The sequence below is a fragment of the Pristis pectinata genome, chromosome 10 (assembly GCF_009764475.1).
Source record: "Pristis pectinata isolate sPriPec2 chromosome 10, sPriPec2.1.pri, whole genome shotgun sequence".
Classification (NCBI taxonomy): Eukaryota; Metazoa; Chordata; class Chondrichthyes; order Rhinopristiformes; family Pristidae; genus Pristis; species Pristis pectinata.
Genome location: NC_067414.1, coordinates 89,461,712 through 89,481,733, shown reverse-complemented (window position 1 = coordinate 89,481,733; position 20,022 = coordinate 89,461,712). Strand labels below are relative to the sequence as shown.

The 20,022-nt window shown below is 39.2% G+C and overlaps 1 protein-coding gene across 1 annotated transcript in view; it reads left to right on the top strand.

The window, feature by feature from the left end:
- The window catches only part of LOC127575028 (regulator of microtubule dynamics protein 2), a 78,461-nt gene extending 76,053 nt beyond the window's left edge, over positions 1-2,408 (top strand). The window contains exon 10 of the mRNA XM_052024632.1: positions 1,021-2,408. Coding sequence (XP_051880592.1) covers positions 1,021-1,074 — 54 coding nt within the window. The 3' untranslated portion in view covers positions 1,075-2,408. The remainder of the gene's footprint in view (positions 1-1,020) is intronic.
- Positions 2,409-20,022: the final 17,614 nt, after the last annotated feature.

Here is a 20,022-nt window from a genome sequence, read left to right as displayed (position 1 = left end):
ATTGTGTAAAGAATCCTTCCTGAACAAACTTAATAAATTCCACCCCATCTACACCCCTCACTGTATGGAGATGCCAGTCGCTGTTTGGGAAATTAAAATCTCCCAAATGGTCTTAACGGGCATCTATATATTAGTCATTGCGTTATTCTTCCTACCATCTTTCCCAAATGTTTCTTCCACTATTGAAATATTTTTATTCTGATATCTTGACAACCTTTGATTTAATCAATTATGAATACTAATTCAATGATATTTAATAGCTTGTACACTAATGCAAGAAGCCTTCACAGTTATCTTCTGGTTAGAGAGAGCATGTAGAGCCTCTATTTGTCTAATTTCTGCTTTTAATACAATTATTTGACTTTAGGGATAAATCCCAAAACTAATTCCTGCATTGTCTTCAATCCTTGAAAATTTCCCTTTTGTCTTGGTGACCAAAACAAAAAAAAAGAGCTGGTCAGAGCACTATTCAGTTTTAATTTGGCATCTTCTGATTACTTAACCTGGTTGATCAGTATAACTAAGCATTCAGTTCACATTGTTTAGTTTTGTTCTACAGACTTCATGCAACCCCTTTCCATTTATCCTTTATCTGTTCCTTGACAATGCATAGTAGATGTGTGGTATTCAGCATTCCTTCTAATATATGATTCCAAAAATTCTGCAGAAATTTTGGAAGCTTTTGAACTTTTTGTGTGAATGATTCATGTAATTTGATGCTCACCCTTTATTGTATTGCCATATCTTGCCTCAACAATATCCAGATCGCAGTTCCCTGGACAGTTGATAGTAACTCTACTTTCAGCTTCTACTTCAGCCACAATTTTCTTGTTCACTGTAACTCCTTTAGATCTTTCTGCCTGATCCCTCACTCACTTCCCACACCATTCCTCCATTTTCCACTCTGTAAATCTCTGATATACATAGGGTGAATGGCAAAAATTATTATTGGGAGAGAGGAGTATAAAAATACCATTAACAAGAAGTGGCATTTCTCAGATATTTTCCTTCCATTCACAGGAACAAGAAACTCAAGAAGAATTAGAAAATCTTCTCTCTGTCCTCAAGCAATGAATTTTATTCCTTTGTATAAAATTATGGAAATGGCTTAAGCATTTGAGTAACTGCACTATAATTTTTACTTGAGGAAAGGGACACAAGTTGCATTGAAAACCAGCACTGAGGATCACTTCTTTTGACGGTCACTGAATTTTGCTTTGTAGAATTATTTATTGAATCATGCTAAATTTGCTGATTCTGAACTTAATCTGGTTAAGGCACAAAACACAAAGTATCCATGGTATAAAAATTAATAATTACAAAAAATAATGAATTATATCAAAAATAAATTTTTAATCAGATTTATCTCTATAATATCTCTATAATATCTATAGAGTGTGAGAGATTGCTGCTTTTTAGTAATTTACAGAAGCCATTACTTGCCTTTTACTATAAATGTTACTAGAGGTCCAAAGTAAAAAGAGTCTAAACATTGCTTTTTTTTATTTTGATTGACAGAGCATAAGTATTGATTTCAAAAGAATTACTTTGATTTACTGTAATGTATTAAAATATACAAATATTTAATCTTTTTTCCAAAAATTAATAAAAATGTTCATTGGTTCCAATGTTTGTTTTCTGTGCTACAAATAATTAAACTGCACTGGAGAGAGTAAAATACAAATCTTCCACGAATTGGAAGGTATCTTTACTGCACAGGTTAGTAATACAAATTTTCCCATCTCCTGCTTGAAATGATTGTGAAATGAGGAAACTTATTGCTTGTGGGAAGTCAAATTCATGAGAAAATTAAAGAAAAAATACACCAGAATATTCCTTACTTCCAATGCTATCTTATTAACTGCTGTTCAGCAGCTAAGCTCTAAATGACCATGCTCTTAGAATAACTGTCTTGCTGAAATCCTTGGATAAGAATCAGAAGTTCTTTGACTATTCATAGTTCCGTTCATAGACTAGAGGGGAACTGATGGTTATGAAGATCAGGCAGGAAAGTGTTGAGGTCAACAATCAGATCAACTATGATCTTATTGAGTAGCAGAACATGTTCCACAGTCCATATGGCCCAATCTTGCTCTTATTTCTTGTATTCTAAGCACCTTAATAAATGATACTGCCAACACATAATTGGAATCAGTGTTGTCAGTTAGAAGTTTTCTCCTCTGAACCTACCTAAGGATGATTAATTCACACCCTTAGGCATGAAGTCTCAGGTTCAAGATTTGTACTGATTGCTGAGGCAATGCCCATTCTTAACATCAATACCAGCAGGATCACTTTTTTAAAAATCCTCCTGACAAAGGTACAAGGATTTGATTCTGGGGTACATTTGACTTTTGTAAATTTTGGTAATAGAAGCTTTTAGGATAGTTTGTAATGTTGCAGAATTGGAGACTTGCTTAAGTAAGTATACCGGCTACTGACGGATTTGTATCAAGATATCTCACCAAAGAATGCACCTTGTTATTATTTTCCCGTTAAGGCTGAACACCTTAAATTGATAATTTTCTTTTGAATTTGGCTTTAATTTATATTTTAGAATTTGAATAAAAATATTAACTATGATGATATTGGAATGGAATTGCACAGGATTATGTAGAGTATATGGCACATAAATGGACCATTCTGCCCAACCAGTGTGTGCCTGCATTTCTGCTTACATTTAAGTCTCTTCTAATCTTTCCTTCCCTAAATTTATCTGTGTAGCCCTCTTTTCTGCTTGTCCAGCGTTCTGTAAGTGCATACATACCCATTTGCTTCACCCACATTCTCAACACTCTGGGCAAAGATGTTTTTTCCAAACCCTCTATGATTTTGTGATGACCATTGCACATTAGTGACCTCTAGTTATGCTTCTTTCCACCCCCCCCCCACCCCGGAAACATTCTGTATCCACTCAATCAAAACCTTTCATTATTTTAACACTATTATTTGGTCACCTGTCAGCCTTTTGTCAAGAGAAAAAGAAAGAGACCTAGTCTGTACATCAGTTTTACATGTATACCTGTGTATTTATGATACAGTCCTTGTAAATATTTCCTGCACTCTCTTCATTACCTCTGTCCTTTTCATAAAATGGCATCCAGAACCATATGAATTACTCCATGTGATCTAACCAAAGCTTGATACACCTCTGGCATAATCCATTCTGTTTACCTCGACCCGTTGAGAACTAAAATCTAGTGCTTGGTTTACTTACTTTATGGCCTTGCCAACCTATGACACAATTTTTAATGACTGATATATTTAGATTCCAAGATCCCTTTGTGTTCCTATACCCCACCTAGATTCTCATCTTTCGGGTAACGTGACCTTCCTGTTCCTCCTACCAACATGTATTACCTCACAATTATCTGTGTTAAACCTAGCTATTATTGGCCCATTCTGCAAGTTTATTTACGTCCTCCTACGTTGTTGCAGTCCACCCCAGTACTAACTATTCCACCCCAATTTGATGTCATTCTCAATTTTAAAAATTCTGTTCTTGACTCTAAAGTCTAAGCCATTAAAATATGAGCAGCGATGGTCCCAAGACTAGAATGCTTTTAGAAGATCTAGACAAATTACATAGACTGTATAACTATTGTAGTAAAGATCTGATAATTTGGAGTGTGATTGTTCTGAAATTCTAATGGTTCCGCAGTGGTCCAGAATATGATCAAGGATCTGGACTGTCGGTGGATGTAGTCAGGGTCAAGAAAACTGGGGGTCAAGCTGAAGCTTACAGGCTAGAACTCATCAGGTTCTATGTCCTGCTCCCTTTTAAACTCAAGAGTTCACTGGAAAATTTATTATGCTGTTTATAACATGTGTATATATTAAAAAAAAAGTGAGAGAAAAGTATGTTTAGGTGTTAATAGAAGTAAAATGCAATAGTTAATATGCAAAAGTTTACCACTCTAGCATCAAAGAGCCGAGGGTTCCTGGATTATTGGGCTTTTACTTATACCCTCAAAAAAATTAAGTAAGATTATCCAAGTAAGATCTTCCTTTTGAAATCTATGCTGATTACTCTTTATTATGCTTTTCATCTCTATTCTGTTATTTGCTTTTAAGAATTCCCTTAGTCTTCCCATCAGTGGGATAAGTTGACTGGTCTATAATACTCTAGACATATTCTATCCCCATTTGTAAATGGGGGCATTACTTCAGCTATCGGCAAGTTCCCTGGCACTACACTTTTTCCCAGTGAATTAATAAATGTGTGGTAATGCCTGGAAATGTCGTACTGTATTATAAAGAGTATTATATTTGCTCCCTAATTAACCTCTTATCTGAAAGCAATCCTGTATCCTTTGTAAGAACTCCATACCCTTATCTCTTTTAACTTCTTCGGTTCAATTAATATCAGAATAGTTGAAATCCTATTTTATTATTATTCTGTTTCTTCCCTAATTTGTCCTCTTACTTCTTCCTACAGCTACTATAACAAAAAAAAACAAAATAGGAGCAAAAGCATGCCATCTGCCCCTTTGAGCCTCCTCCCCCATTCATCAAGATCACAGGTCTCTCCCAGTTTTGATGAAGGGTCACAGATGTGAAACCATGACTGCTTCTCTTTCCACAGATGTTGCTTGACTTGCCTGGTTTTTCATTGTTTTTGTTACAGCTGATCCACCTGAATACCATTTTCCTGAATTATCCCCTTTTTCCTTTAATATCCAGAGATCTATCAATCTCTGTTTCAAATAAACTCTCTGACTATGGAGCCCTTCAGGGTAGACAATTCCAAAGATTCACATCCCCTGAAGAAATGTCTCCTCAACCTAGACTTAAACAGCCTGCCCCTTATTCTGAGACTAGGGGTTTAATAGACTGGGTTGAATACTCACTGGGTTTAATTTTTGTCAGCCAGGGGAAATATCCTCACTGCTTTCATCCTGTCAAAGCTAGTAAGAATTTTGAACATTTTAATGAGGTCACCTCTCTAACTTATTAAGTGGTCTATAGACTGTGCCTATTAGTGTGTTTGATATGTTATAATCTTTTACCTCTAACTATATGGATTGTTTTTTTTTGTCTTCCTTATAACTACATCCCTTTTTCTGCTATCACTGTAGGATCACTGATAAATACCACAACTCTGTCTCTTTGTTTCCCTCCCTAACTTTTTGTAATACATTATACTATACAGTGTTTTACTCCCAGTCCTGATTTTTCTGAAATCTCAGTAAATGCCTGTTATGACTGATTTCTCCCAATGCATGATTCTGATTCCCTTTTAAATGGATATTGTGCACACTGAATAGACAGTTTAACCTAATTGTTAGTTAGATCTTCTGACACTCTATGATGAGCCTCCTTTTAAACTCCAGTAACTCTACATTTTCTCCTGTGCTGTCCTCCCTTATTATTCATTCCTATGTTCTGTTTTCCTATTTTGTTTACATTTAATCTCCTATTTTTAAGATTCCTACTGCCCTGCCCCTTTACTAGTTTAAAGTTTTATCCTGCGTTCATCAGGCATTTTATTGGCTGTTTTGTATGTACTCAAAATGATTCTCCTAAAAAAAATTTCAATAATGGCCACCACCCACATCAATTTTAAGATTTTGATTTTCCCTTCCCTTGCCCAAGGCATCTGAGAACATTTGTGGGTTAATACACAAATTTGTGGGTCTGTGGCTTCAAAATCTATCTTTCTGTTAAATTCCAATTCATTGACTACAATTCAAACTTCACAGTAAAGCTAACAAACCATTTCTAATCTTGACAGAGCAATAATGTTACAGCATACTTCAAGAATGATAGCAATGCTTCAGCCTAGTAATTAGTGGCAATCAGTTAACAATCTGTAGTCACTGGGCCATTACTACACAGCCTATGGCCATCTGAAAAAGAGCATCTGAAGATCAACACCTCAAATCTGGCACAAAACTCAGTCCACTGAGCGGCAGTGATTCCTGTCCCTCCTGAGCGCTTCCTGATCATTTTCAATTGCTGGTTGTTTCAAGTCTAATTGCTGGAGTACATCCTTAAGTAATTGAAAATCATAAAACTACAGATGTTGGGACCAAAATGCAAACACAAAATATTGGAATTACTCTGTTAGGCAACATCAGCAGAGAGAGGAAAGCAAAGTAACAGTTTCAGATGGATGACCTTTCACCAGCTATCATCTCTAGTTATTAAATGGAAGAAATGACTTATCATTATGCTATGGGTATTTATAGACTCCTGGATCACATTCTCCTCTCTTTTCAGTTAGTAGTCTGCCTATTCATTTATGGGATCTGAGTGTGACTGGAGACCAGCAGTTACTACCAATCCCTAATTGCCATTGGAAAAAGTGTAGGTGAGCTACCACCTTGAACTGCTGCAGTCTGGTGGCGGATATATTAGAGAAATCAAGAGAGTCCTTATCATATTTTTTTAATGATTTTAAACCTGTTTTAGACATGAGCTTTACTGCTATCTGATAATGTTAAATTCTAACTTAAACTCTCTATAAAGATTCCATTAGGTTAACTCAAAGTTATGAAGTCTTCTTTGGAATAGAACTGTAGTAATATTGTAGAAAAGCTTAAAGCTGTATGAAATTATCTCCTTGTAGACCCATTCTTTGGCAAACTGCATTTGGATGCTGAAGTAATTTGTACAAATACACAATAAAGATCATTAGAAAGAGAAGCAAGAGTAAACCAGTCAACACCTTTGCTTGTCTGAAAATCAACTGATGATCACTTACCTCCTGGCCATTATCATACTCTGACCCCAAATTCCTCGATTCCCTTAATATCTAAAAATCTACTGATCTTTCTTGTATATACTTTGCAATGGAACTATACACAATATTCCACATACTGTGTCACCAGAGCCTTGTATCTCAGGTCATCTCAGGTACTCAAAACCCTTTGAAATATAGGCCAACATACTGTTGACCTTCCTAATTGCTTGCTGTACCCGAGTGTTAACTTTCAGTTATTTATGTATACCCCAGGTCTTACTGAACACCAACACCTTTCAAAACCTCATCTTTCTATTTTATCCACCAAAGTCAATGACTGCACATTTTTCCATATCCATATGTGCCATTTCTTGTTTATTCACAAAACCTGTCTATATCTCCCTAAGGCCCTTCTGCATCCTTCTCACAGTTGTATCATTGTCAAATGTGGATTTATTACACTGGATCCCCCTCATTCAAATCATTGATATAAACTGTGTACAGCTGAGGCTCTAGCACTTATCCCTACAGCACCACAAATTACACCATCCCAACCCTAAACTGACCTGTTCACTCCTACTCTGTTTTTGTTTGTTGGTTATACCTAAAACCATGTGCTCTAATTTTGTTAAATGTCAAGGTCTTCTGAAAGTCCAAAATCATCACTTCAAACAGTTCACTCATCTATTCCGTTACAACTTCAAGAAATTCCAACAGGTTTAGCAATTGTGATTTCCCTTTCATCAATCCATGTTGATTCTGCCCAATTCCATTATTATTTGCCCTATACTATTTCCTTAATAACAAATTTCAATATTTTCCCTGCTATTGATGGCTGGTTATGTACAACATGTATATAATTCCCAACTTTCTTAAATAGTGTGGTGATGTTTACCACATTCCAATCTGTGGGAACTGTTCAAGAATCTGTGGAATTTCAGAAGATGAAAACCAGTCCATCCACTTTGTTCATCGTTCCCTCCTTTTCACCACTATGATACAAGCCATCAGGTCCTTGGCGCTTATTGTGTTTCAGTCCCATTAGTTTCTCCAACACTATTGCAGATTTCCTTTTGAGCTCCCCCATTACACTAGACCTATCATTTTCCAGCATTTCAGGGAGGCTTTCTGTGTCTTCTCCCACGAAGGCAGACACAAAATATTTGTTTAATCGCTCTGAATTGCCTTATTTCACCACATAACTTCTTCTGACTTAGTCTACAAGAAACCCACATTGACTTTTGCTGATCTTTTATTTTTTTTGACTACTTATAGAAATTTTTAGTCAGTTTTTATGTTGTTTGCTAGACTGATCCTTTACCTTCTCTTTCCTGATCAATACATTAGACCTCCTTACTAAATTCTTAAAAAAAATACTTATCCTCTGGCTAACTGATTTGGCAACACAATAAGCATTTTGCTTTGATCTCGTATCATAACCTTTGATAGCCAGAGACCACCTTCTCTGTCTTTTATGCCTTAAAGGGATATATATGACTTGTAAACAATGTATTAATTCTTTAAATGTTATCCATTGTTTAATCCCATGTCTTTTATGTACGTTTCCAATCTAACATGTCTCTTATCATTGTAGTTTGCTCTATTCAGATTTAAGACCCTGGTTTCAGATTGAACTGAATCACTGTTAATCTTTATATAAAATTCTGTCATGTTATGATCACTATTCCCTAAAGGTCCTTAACCACCAAATCCTCAATTAACCCTTTCTCATTCCATAATACAAGATCTAAAATAGCCTGTTAATTCTTTAGTTCCTAATCATACTGATGTAGAAATCCATCTCTTATGCACTCTGTGAATTCATTCTCCACAGCATTACTTCTAATTTGGCTTGCTGAGTTTGTATGTGATCCCTTATGAACTGCAACAGAGAAAAAAATTCGGAAATAAGAAAATGGCAGAGAATTTGCCAAGTATATATGAAGATTGAAGCTCCCATGATTACTATTTTACTCTTGTTACCAACATCTCTAATTTTCTTATTTATATAATGCCTTACATTTCTACTATTGTTTGGGTCAACACCAAACGATATTTTCTGCTTCTTACTATTTCTTAGCTCTACCCAAGCTAATTCGAAGTCTTAGTTTTCCAAATTCAGATCTTCTCTCTGCCTTTATTGCACTCTTTAATGGCAGGGTGATCCATGTACATACCACACCATCCCCACCCCCCTCCTTCCCCAGCACCTTGCTTCCATTTTAATTATCTTCTGACATGAGTTAAGTACTGTGGAATATTCAATTCCCAATCATGATCATTTTGCACTCAAGTCTCTATAATGTCTGTTATACATAGAAACATGAGAGGGGGCATGTTTGAAACATGGAATCATTTAAAATTGAGCAGGAGGAGGCTAGTTAGCTTTCACACTATTTAATATGATCATGATCGATCATCCACATCAGTACCCTCTTCCCATTCCCCCCCCCCCCCACCATATCCTTGATTCCCTATCCATAGATTTCCCACTCTCTGGTTGAAGAAATTTCTCAGTTCTAAATGACATACCCCATCCAGAAGCCCTAACACCCAGTACTGGACTCTCCAGCTGTTGGGAAAATCTTCTTTGTATCTAGTCTGCCTAGTACTGTTGGAATATTATAGGTTTACAAGACTCCTCTCATTCTTCTACCAGTGAATATAGGCCCAATTGACCCAATCCCTCCTCATACATCAGTCTTTCCATTCCAGTGTAGTAAAGCTTTGTTGCACTCCCTCCATGCCAAGAATACCTTTTCTCAGATAAGGAAACCAAAATCCCATATGGGTTCTCCCCAAAGTCCTGCACAGATGCAGCAAGTCATCCTTGCTCCACTACTCAAATCCTTTGACTTTGGTACAGTGGATTTCATTGTAAAAGTAGAGTTGATTGTCATATGCACAAGTACATGTATGCACAGGTGCAATGAAAAACTTAACTTGCAGCAGTTTCACAGGCACATAGCATCATATAAGCAGTATTCACAAGAAAAACATAAATTAAGCATAAATAATACATAATTTTTACAAGAAAGAACACAACTAGAACAAAAAAAAACAAAGTCCATTTTAATGTGAAGTGATCAGTGGTCATAGTGTTACTAAACCGTAGTGGTTAGGTTTTGATGGTTGGTTCCAGAACCGAATGGTTGAAGGAAAGTAGCTGTTCTTGAACCTGGTGGTGTGGGACTTCAGGCTTCTGTACCTCCTGCCCAATGGTAGCTGCAAAAAAATGGTATGGCCCAGGTGGTGGGGATCTTTGATGATGGATGTTGCCTTCTTGAGGCAGTGCCTCCTGCAGATACTATCAATGGTGAATATTGCCTTTTACCTTCATAGATTTCGTATGGTAATACAGCATGGAAACAGATCCTTTGGCCCAAATCGTTCATGCTAACCAAGATGCCAATCTATGCTAATCCCATTTGCCTGTGTTTGGCCCATCTGCCTCAAATCTTTCCTATGCAACTGTCCAAATACCTTTTAAACATTGTAATTGTACCTGGCTCTACCAGCTCCTCTGGCAGCTCATTCCACATACCCACCACCCTCGGTGTGAAAAATTTGCCCCTCAGATCATCTTTAAATCTTTCCCCTCTCATCTTAAACCTCTGCCTCTAGGTTTAGATTCCCCTATGCTGGGAAAAAATGACTGTGACTATCGAACCTATCTATGCCCCTCACATCTTAATAAGCCTCCATAAGGTCACCCCTCAGCCTCCTTTGCTCCAGGCAAAACAATCCCAGCCAATCCAGTCTCATTATACCTCAAGCCCTCCATTCCAGGCAACATTCCTATGAATCTTTTCTGCACCATCTCCAGCTTAATCATTTCCTTTCTATGGTGCGGTAACCGGAACCGCACACAGTTCTCCAAGTGCAGACTAACCAACGCTTTGTTCGACTGTACCATGACATTCCAATTCCTAAACTCAATGCCTTGGTTGATGAAGGCAAGCATACCAAATGCCTTCTTCACCACTCTTTCTACCTGTGTCGCCACTTTCGGGGATCTATACACTTGTACCCCAAGGTCTCACTGTTCACTAAGACTCCTCAGGGCCCCGCCATTCACTGTGTATGTCGTGCCCTGGTTTACCTTCCAAAAGTACATCACTTCTCACTTGTCTATGTTAAATTTCATCAGCCATTCCCTTGCCTGCTTTCCCAGTGGATCTAGATGATGTTGTAATCTTGGACAACCTTCTTCACTGCCCACTATGCCACCAATTTTGGTGTCATCTGCAAAATTACTAATCATGCCATCTGCATTCTCAAATCATTAAGACGTATGACAAAGAATAAAGGACCCGGCAATGACCCCTACAGCATACCATTGGTTGCTGGTTTCCAGTCTGAAAACCAAACCTCCCCTACCACCCTCTGCCTCCCACCATCAAGACAATTTTGTATTCAATTGGCTAGCTCACCCTGAATCCCATGTATTTAACCTTCTGGACCAGCCTACCACATGGGACCTTGTCAAAGGCCTTGCTAAAGTCTACATAGACAACGTCCACCACACTGCCCACATCAGTCCTCTTGGTCACTTCCTGAAATAACTGTCAAATTTGTGAACCATGATCTCCCAAAAACAAAGCCATGCTGACTATCCCTAATCAGTCCTTGCCCTTCCAAATGCAAATAAATCCTGTCCCTCAGATTCCCTTTGAGTAACTTTCCCACCACTGATGTATGGCTCTCCAGCCTGTAGTTTCCTGGCTTATCCTTGCAGCTTTTCTTCGTCACTGATCTGAAAAGTTAACTGTGCCCCTCTGCACAGATGCCGCCCAATCTGAACATTGAGCATTTTCTCTTCTTTCTTATTTTTAGATGCAAAAATATCAAAACATTTGCAAGGTAAGGACTAAAACCTTTGCTGATGTTACATAGCCTTGTGTTTCAGACCTGTATGCTTGCCAAATGATTACATTAATTGCCATCACTACAACAGATTGTGCTCAAACAAGATTTGCTCTTGGTAACAGGAGAAGCCTGGATCATGTTCTCCTTCCATTGTTTGAATCTTTAGAATTCAGAAAAAAGCTTAAAGTTTATTTTCATATGTCCTCTCTCTAGAAGTATAAACAGTAATAGGAACAATGTACTGCTAAGAACCTAGCTATTGCTTAATATTGCCAATACCATAAAGAATAAAATTCTGTCAGTTTTAGTCATTTTGAAGTATTTAGTTATGATTAATGTCCATTGTGTGCTATTTTGTTCAATGGCAATTTGAACTATACCATATGTATATCTTAGTTCATCCACCACCACTTCACCTGCCCACATTTAAATCAATGAGAAAATAATGCTAATCAGTGACCATTACCATAATACAAATCAAAGTGATGGAATCTAAAGTAAGAAGAGAAAATGCCGGAAATGCTCAAGTAAGGCAGCAACTGTGAAGTGAGAAGTAGGACCAACATTTCAGGACAATGATTTTTCTCTTAACACTACATTATTGCCAAATCACTTTGCATCATCACCCCCTGTTGTCATTTAATCTCTCATCATGTCACAGATCAACACTTTTGTTCTCTTCACTCTCCCTTCCCCAGCCCCACCTTAAAACCTGTTTAACTTTTCTCGGTTTGAATGAAAGGGCAAAATTTTAAATGTTAGCAGTTTCTCTCACCACTTAGGCTATTGGACCTGCTGAGGATTTCCAGCACTTTGTTTTTATGCCATTGCCATTATTGTGAATTATGATGTGCCCACTTATAGATTAATCACATCAGGTGTTCAGTAAATAGTTCATAGCTTTTCATGGTATACTTCCAAGCAAGTTATAATATTATAACCTAATAAAGTGGTACTGATAGAACAAATCCACCAACTTTTCAGAATTTAGCCAAGGAGGGGCAAGACATTGATAAGTTAAGGAGAATTAGAATATGACAGTAGGCTAATGAGAATCATAAAAGCAGATAGTAAGAGCTTCCATGGTGATGCAGAAAGGAAAAGATTAACAAAAGTTAATGGCTGTCCTTTACAGACTGAGACAAGAAAATTATATTGGGAAATAAGAAATTAGCTGGGAAATAAGAAATTAGCTGGGAAATTAATCAAATATTTCGTACAGGCCATCCCTAGGGTAACAAACAGATGCCCTTAAGTCAATTTTGTCCATAAGTCGGAAAATATACAAGAACCACTCGATGGTAACTGTATCTCCACAGCATTGTAATGAGCGGCATCAAAAACACATAAGGCTTATAAGGAAACAATTAATAAAAGTGGAGAGGGGGGGTGGGGAGAGAGAGGAAACTAGTTATGCCAAATGTAGGACTTTTGAATTTAATAATATTATCGGAACTCACTGATATGTACAGGTGTCCATAAGTCACGTATTCATAACCCAGGGAGGTCCTGTTTCTGTCTTCATGGGAAAAAGGCACAAAACATCCTGAAAATAATGGAGGACTACAGTCTAGAGTGAATAAGAGATAAGGTAAGATTTCTTCATTAGTCAAATGTACATAGAAACACACAGTGAAATGCATCTTTTGCATAGAGTGTTCTGGGGGCAGCCCACAAGAGTCACCACGTTTTCGGCGCCAAGATAGCATGCCCACAACTTCCTAACTGAAACCAACATTAGAATTAACATTAGTTAAAAAAACGAATACAGGTGACCCCCTGCATTAAAGGGGTTGCATTCCTAGAAAATGGTCTGCACCGTGATTTTCTGTAACGAGAAGCCACATCATCTGCACATGCATTAAGAAACACGAGTTGAAAAAAATCCCAGGACCTGATAACCTACATGCTAGGGTTTGGGAGGAAGTGACTGTGGATGGAGTGGATACACTGGTTGTCATCTTACAAATTTTCATTGATTTCAGAACAGTTCCCACAGACTGGAAGCCAGCAAATGTAGTCTGGCTGTTTAAGAAAGGAGGGAGGGAGGAACCAGGAAGCTATAGGCAAGTTAACCTGACATTCTTGTGGAGAAAATGCTGAAATCTGAAATTAAGGAAATGTAACAGAACACTTGAAAATTAAAGACAGGGTTAGGCAGAATCAGCATGGATTTATGAAATCAGCATGGATTTATGAAAGCAAAATCAGATTTAATAAATTGCATTAATATATCATAATTAATGAATTTTGCAACTGGCAGAATAGGTAAGGACAAACCAGTTGATATGGTGTATTTAGACTTTCAGTAAGCTTTTGATAAGGTACCATCCAAAGGATAAGTAAACAAAATAAAAGGACATTGTACTAGAGGTAATACTGATATTGGTATATAATTGGTTAACAGAGAATGGAGAGTAGGAATAAATGGATCATTTATGAGTTAGGATGCTAAGACCAATGGATTGCCACAAGGATTGGTGTTGGGGTCCCACTGTTCACAATCAGTATTTTGGATGGAATCAAATGTAGTATATCCTATGAGAATGATACAAAAATGGGTATTAGTGTGGGCTGTGAGGAAGATACAGAGAAGCTTCAAGGGATAGAGACAAGCTAGGTGAGGACATGGCAGATGGAATACAATGTGGAAAATTATGAGATTGTTGCATTTGGTAGATAAACTAGAAAGGTGGAGCATGTTTTAAATGGTGAATGTTGGTGGCTGGGGTGTCTAGAAGCAGGGGCCACAGACTCAAAATAAATAATCTTTTAGGAAGGGTGATCAGAAATTGCTCCACCAACAGAGCGGTGAATCTTTGGAATTTGATACTTGTTTGCCATTTGCTGCTCTTTCCAAACTTTTGTAGATTCATCTTTTTCAGCTTATGCTCTATTGCCATTGTTCTTGTGCAGGTAAATGTTGTGGGAGAAGAACATTAAGACAAAAACACTATACAAATTAAATCACACTCATCCTTTTCTCTGCCACCATGTTCAGGTTCTCTTGAAGACTTTTGATCACACAAATGACCTAAGACCACGTAATGGACAGTTTCATTAGCATCAACTATAACTGGTGGGGATTTTCTAAGTACAAGAAATCTTATGTCTTCCATAAATGCAGATACATTGAAACTTAATTGTAGGCACTTTGATTGTACAAAGCTATTTGCAATATCTATATTTTCTTAGTACTCTAAGTTCAATGCCAATAAAGATATCAAATCAAAAATAGCCTTGACAATGTTGTTCTCTTTGAGATCTATGCAAAGCAATGGAAGAATTTTGCATTCATTGCAGTTGTGCGGTTGAAGAAGTTAATTACGTTACGCAATCACAATGAGGTGATGAGCCTCAGAGTTGCCTTACCCTGCAAATAGCCACCCTTGGGGCAAAATTAAATCTCAATCAAGTAGTTAACAAGTTAGGTCCCCAGTTTCCTACAAAAATTAGAGCATGTGATACATGATGCAACTTGTCCACACCTGAATGTTTGCAGCATTGTGGCAAGTTAAGGAAGAAGCCAAAGTCACGAGTACAGATTGGTCAATGCAAATGAGGCAGATGTATTTCTCAATCGTTGGTTCTTTATACTAAAGCTCAGATTTTAATGAAACTAATCCAATAAGCATTGTTGATGTGATCCTGCTAAATTTTTTATCCTCTATTGACATCAATTGCATTTAAAATCAGGTGGTGTCTGTGTGTGCCTTGTCCAAATCCATCCTGTCACCTGTTCTAATTGTGTTCTTTCTTGTAAAAATTGTGTATAATTTATGTTTAACATGTTTTTCTTGTGAGTTCTGCTTATGATGCTATGTGCCCAGGATGCTGCTGCAAGTAAGTTTTTCATTGCACCTGTGCATACCTGTACTTGTGCACATGACAATAAACTCAACTTCAACTTTGACTTTGTTGGTTATCTTATGTTAAGCAGGTTACTTTGCATTGCCTGTTGCTTATCCTGCAAAGTATCATAAAGTTCATTTGTATGGAGACTATGTAACATCAATCATAGCCATAAATTCATAAACTAATCCTGACTCCGCAACAGGAGTTCCCCTAAATTCAATGCAATGACCATGGTTATATAGAGGTTCCAAGAGTAATGTATAACTTCAGTGAAAGTGCCTGAGCAGGTAAGCAATGAAAGAATTATACTTAGGAGAAAAAATTAGTAGCTGATAAAAATTTCTGTTGAAACATTAGAAAAAACAATTAAAGATAGTTGTTTCCATATTCACTGGGAGTTATGGTAATTCTTGTACAACTTATGAATTTTCTCCTTTTTATTCAGAGACAATTAAAGCAAATTTATTTCCTCTATATATCTCTCAGTTCTACAGAATGGGAATTGTCACGGCATACTTCCACACTTAGGAAATACCTCATTTAAGTTGAAAACTCAGGGTTGAAAAGCTTGGTGTGCAATTAAATGCCTTGGTGTTAACTGAAAATTATTTTCAAACAACTATTATGCCAAGGCAAATACTCTCCTTATCAAGGTAGTTTATCGTGGAGTAAAGTAAATAAGATACGACCAAGGTTAGGGCTTAGCTATGTGTAATCAATATCAATGACTTGGATGGCAACCCAGAAGTAATATATTCAAGTGGTCTGACAATACAAAGATAGGTAAGAAAGTAAGCTTTGAGGAAGATGTAAAGAGGCTGCAAGGGATCTAGACAGATTCCCCGAATTGGTAAACATGTGGCAGATGGAATATAAAGCAGAGAAATGTGCTGTACCGGCTTTTGCAGAAAAAATAGAAAAGAATATTACTTAAAAGGTGGGAGACCTGTAAATATATATTTTTGGAGGAACTTAGATACACGATTCTCAGGAAGTTAATGCACTCAACTAAAGATTGCATGAGGACAATAATGACTTCCTTTGGCTTTTTTTAATCAGAAGCTTTGGTCACCATTTTTGGCCAACTTCACTCCTTTGGAGGGCATTGTCTGTGTGTTGGAAATACAGATTTTAAGTAAAAGGGATGCAAATTTATGCGCAAGAAGAAGAAAATTTCTCGAGTCAAAAGCTCAACAGAAAGGAAACGAGATTAAAATTCAAATTGATAACTGTTATGTCCATTACTGCCCTCTGAGAAATGTAACATTATGCTCTGATATTTAAAGTTTTAGAAGCCAGAGGCTAATTGAAAGAGAATCTGAGTAAATAATGATGGAGGAGGGAAATAAATGAATTATTGCTGTTGGAACTGCTAGATAAGTGTAGAAGTGGAATAGAAAGATGACAGTCAGGTGGCAGAGCTTTTCTTTTCATGTTCATTTGGATGGGACTGTTCATATAGTGTGCAAGTGCCCTTATTTTAGGCCATTGCTGGGAGACACTATAATGAAATATTTACATAATATGTTACAATTTGATAGTCATTCAGAGAATTGTAGAATAGTTTCAAGTGCAGCTACTTCTCTTCAACTATTCAGTTCTTGAACCAACCAGCACAACCCTAATCACTACCTCAGTACAGCAATACTGTGTCCACTTTGATTGCTTTGCACTACAATGGACTTTGTTCTAATTGTGTTCTTTCTTGTAAAAATTGTGTATAATTTATGTTTTTCTTATGAATGTTGCACAGTAGTGTAGCAGTTAGCATAACGCTATTACAGCGCCAGCAACCTTGGTTCAATTCCGGCCACCATCTGTAAGGAGTTTGTATGTTCTCCCCATGTGACTGCATGGGTTTCCTCCAGGTGCTCCGGTTTCCTCCCACATTCCAAAGACATACAGGTTAGGAAGTTGTGGGCAGGCTATGTTGGCACCAGAAGCATGGCAACACTTGTCGGCTGCCCCCAGAACACTCTACGCAGAAGGTGCATTTCACTGTACGTGTTTCAATGTACATGTGTTGTGTGAAAAGGTTCTTTTGGAATCTTAAAGATGGAGGACTCTGGATTTTAAAAGTAGTTTAATCACAAAAACAAACACGGAGACAGAATGAATGGGAACGGATACACACTCACTCACACACACACACGCGCAGGAGACTGCAAACGTGAGGGGGAATCGCAACAAGGATGAGATACAAACACACAATAAACACTTCAATGCCTGAATACCTTGACCCAAACAAGCATTGGCCCTAACACTCCCTGGATTCTGACTAAGACGGTCCCAAACCACATGGTGATGCACACTCTTACCAGTGGTCTCTGCAGCGTCGTCTCACTACTACTGGGGCAGTCGAAAGAGGAAGGGCCAGGGAAGTGCAACACTCTTTATAGTGCTGGGAGGCTGGGTGCAGCCCAGCCAGGTAATTTAGACAGGCCAATGGCTTGGAGGTCAAGGAAAAGGTGTTTACCAAGGCCAATGGTCAGGTAGGTTCAGGAACAAAGGTGCTCTCCAAGGCCAATCCCTATGCCCACACCTGATGGGTGGGGTGGAGCCAAACCTTGATTGACAGGGGTGTCACTTACAATACGGTAAGCAATGTTGTCCTCCGACCAGAGGGGTCAGTGTTGTTACAGTCATGTGACAACCATGTGCTCTCATACTACATCCCACCCCTCGGACGTTACAACACTGCCAATCAAGGGGAGAGCTACAACTAAGGAAAGAAATGTGTGTCAAAATGTGGTACTAATAACTTTTAAGGATAGTAGAAAATAGAAAAAAAACTATAACAACTAAAACAAGGGCAGTGGCCCGGTGGGTGACAGTTGCCCAACATCCCCCCACTGACCCAGACAGCCACCTGTTTCCCCATAAGGTGTTGTGCTGGAGGAGCTGGTCCCTTGGTTCTGAGTTTTGGCCACCGAGCCCCTGAAGTGAGCAGCCAGGTTGGAGGGGTTGTTGGATTTATCGGAGATAAGAGTACAGTACTCCTTAGTAATCACTGCACATGTACCACCATCTGCAGTGAGTGGATCATCCAGGGCCGTCCGATTCTACCGGCTACCAACCTGACAGCAGCCAGCTCTGCTGCCGTCATTGTTTCTCATGGGACAATCAGGCTGTGCAATACAGGGGGTAGGCTATCATCTAGAACCTGTCCGCCTCTGCAGTGGCCCTGCTATCCCTGTACCGGCTGTATGCTGGGTGCTCCCCCTGTTCATGGATTCGCGGTACCACAAACACTGGAAAACAGCAACTGTACCAGCCTGTGGGGAGCCACGGATAGGTACTGTAGCTGCAAATCCAGTGGGTCCCATTAAGAGTTCAGGGGGCCCCAGCTTAGCGGCACCATCGGCAGTGGTCATAGAGGCACCCAGATACCAGTCTCGCTCACACTCAATGGCCAACTGAAAAGGTGGAATTGTCCTCATTCTGGAGTCTACACTAGCATTCCCTTGGTGTACTCAGCGACTGTGGAATGCTCTGAGGGCCAGGACTCGCGTGGAGGTCGAATTGTATGAAGGGAATTCCAGCTCCTGAAACACCCACCCCACTTGGAACCTTTGGAAGGAATGTGCTGCTGTGGTGGGGGAAGTGATGGGGAACTGCCATCTGGCCCCCTCCCGAAACACCGATATATCGCACCCAATAGGCGCAAGAGGGGAAAAAAAAGTCCATGTAAACAGTTCATTTTGAAAGGTATCCAAGGGAATCGTCATCAATGGCAGAGCTTCACCAGCATGTGCTGGGGTTCAGAGGTAGATCCAACTGTTTGATATATTCAATAGTCCAATATATTAGAGGTGCTGGCGAATTTGTAGGTAATTTCGAGGAATGTTTGAGCAGACATCTCGCCAATCATTGCAGTCAGCAGGAGGAGGGGGTGGAGCAGTGCCATCATCCTGTAGCGGGGGGGACCAAACTCATTCCCGGTGGCTCAGGTGTTGGGTACGGAGACAGGACAGGTTAGTTCGACCCGGAATCACGACCCAATGAGTGTCCCCAGGACCGCGCGCAATAACTTCTCCCTTCTGAGGGGGACCTTGTGGCTGTCAGACCCAGACCCTCCCGGACTCATCGGTCCTGGGAGGTTCGGGATCTTACAAGTCGGGTGGCGGGGAGTAAGCCAGATGGCAGGATAATGGAGACCCCCCTTGGCCAGTGGGCCGTGTGTTGAGCTGATCGACAGCCTGCTGCAGCACGCCTGACCACCCCTGCAGTGTGCAGGAGGGCATCAGCATACTTATCGTTTCCTTCGGCAGGCCGTTCATTCTTTCTATCAGGCCTGATGCCTGGGGATGGTAAGGGATATAAAACAGCCACGAGATCCCCGCCTCCGCCGCCCAGTTTTGTACCTTGGCCCCCGCAAAATGTGAGCCCTGATCGGATTGTACTTTCCATGGGACTCCATAGATGGAGAACAGGTACTGCAATTCTTTGATGGTGCTGTTCTGGTCAGCCCTCTCACAGGGTACCGCCACCAGGACACCCAAGTATGTATCCACCATCGTCAGGGCGTACTGTTTTTTATTGTGGCGTGGGAGTGATCTGATGTAATCTACCTGCCACATGTGACCTGCTCCCGTGCCATGGCAAATGTGACC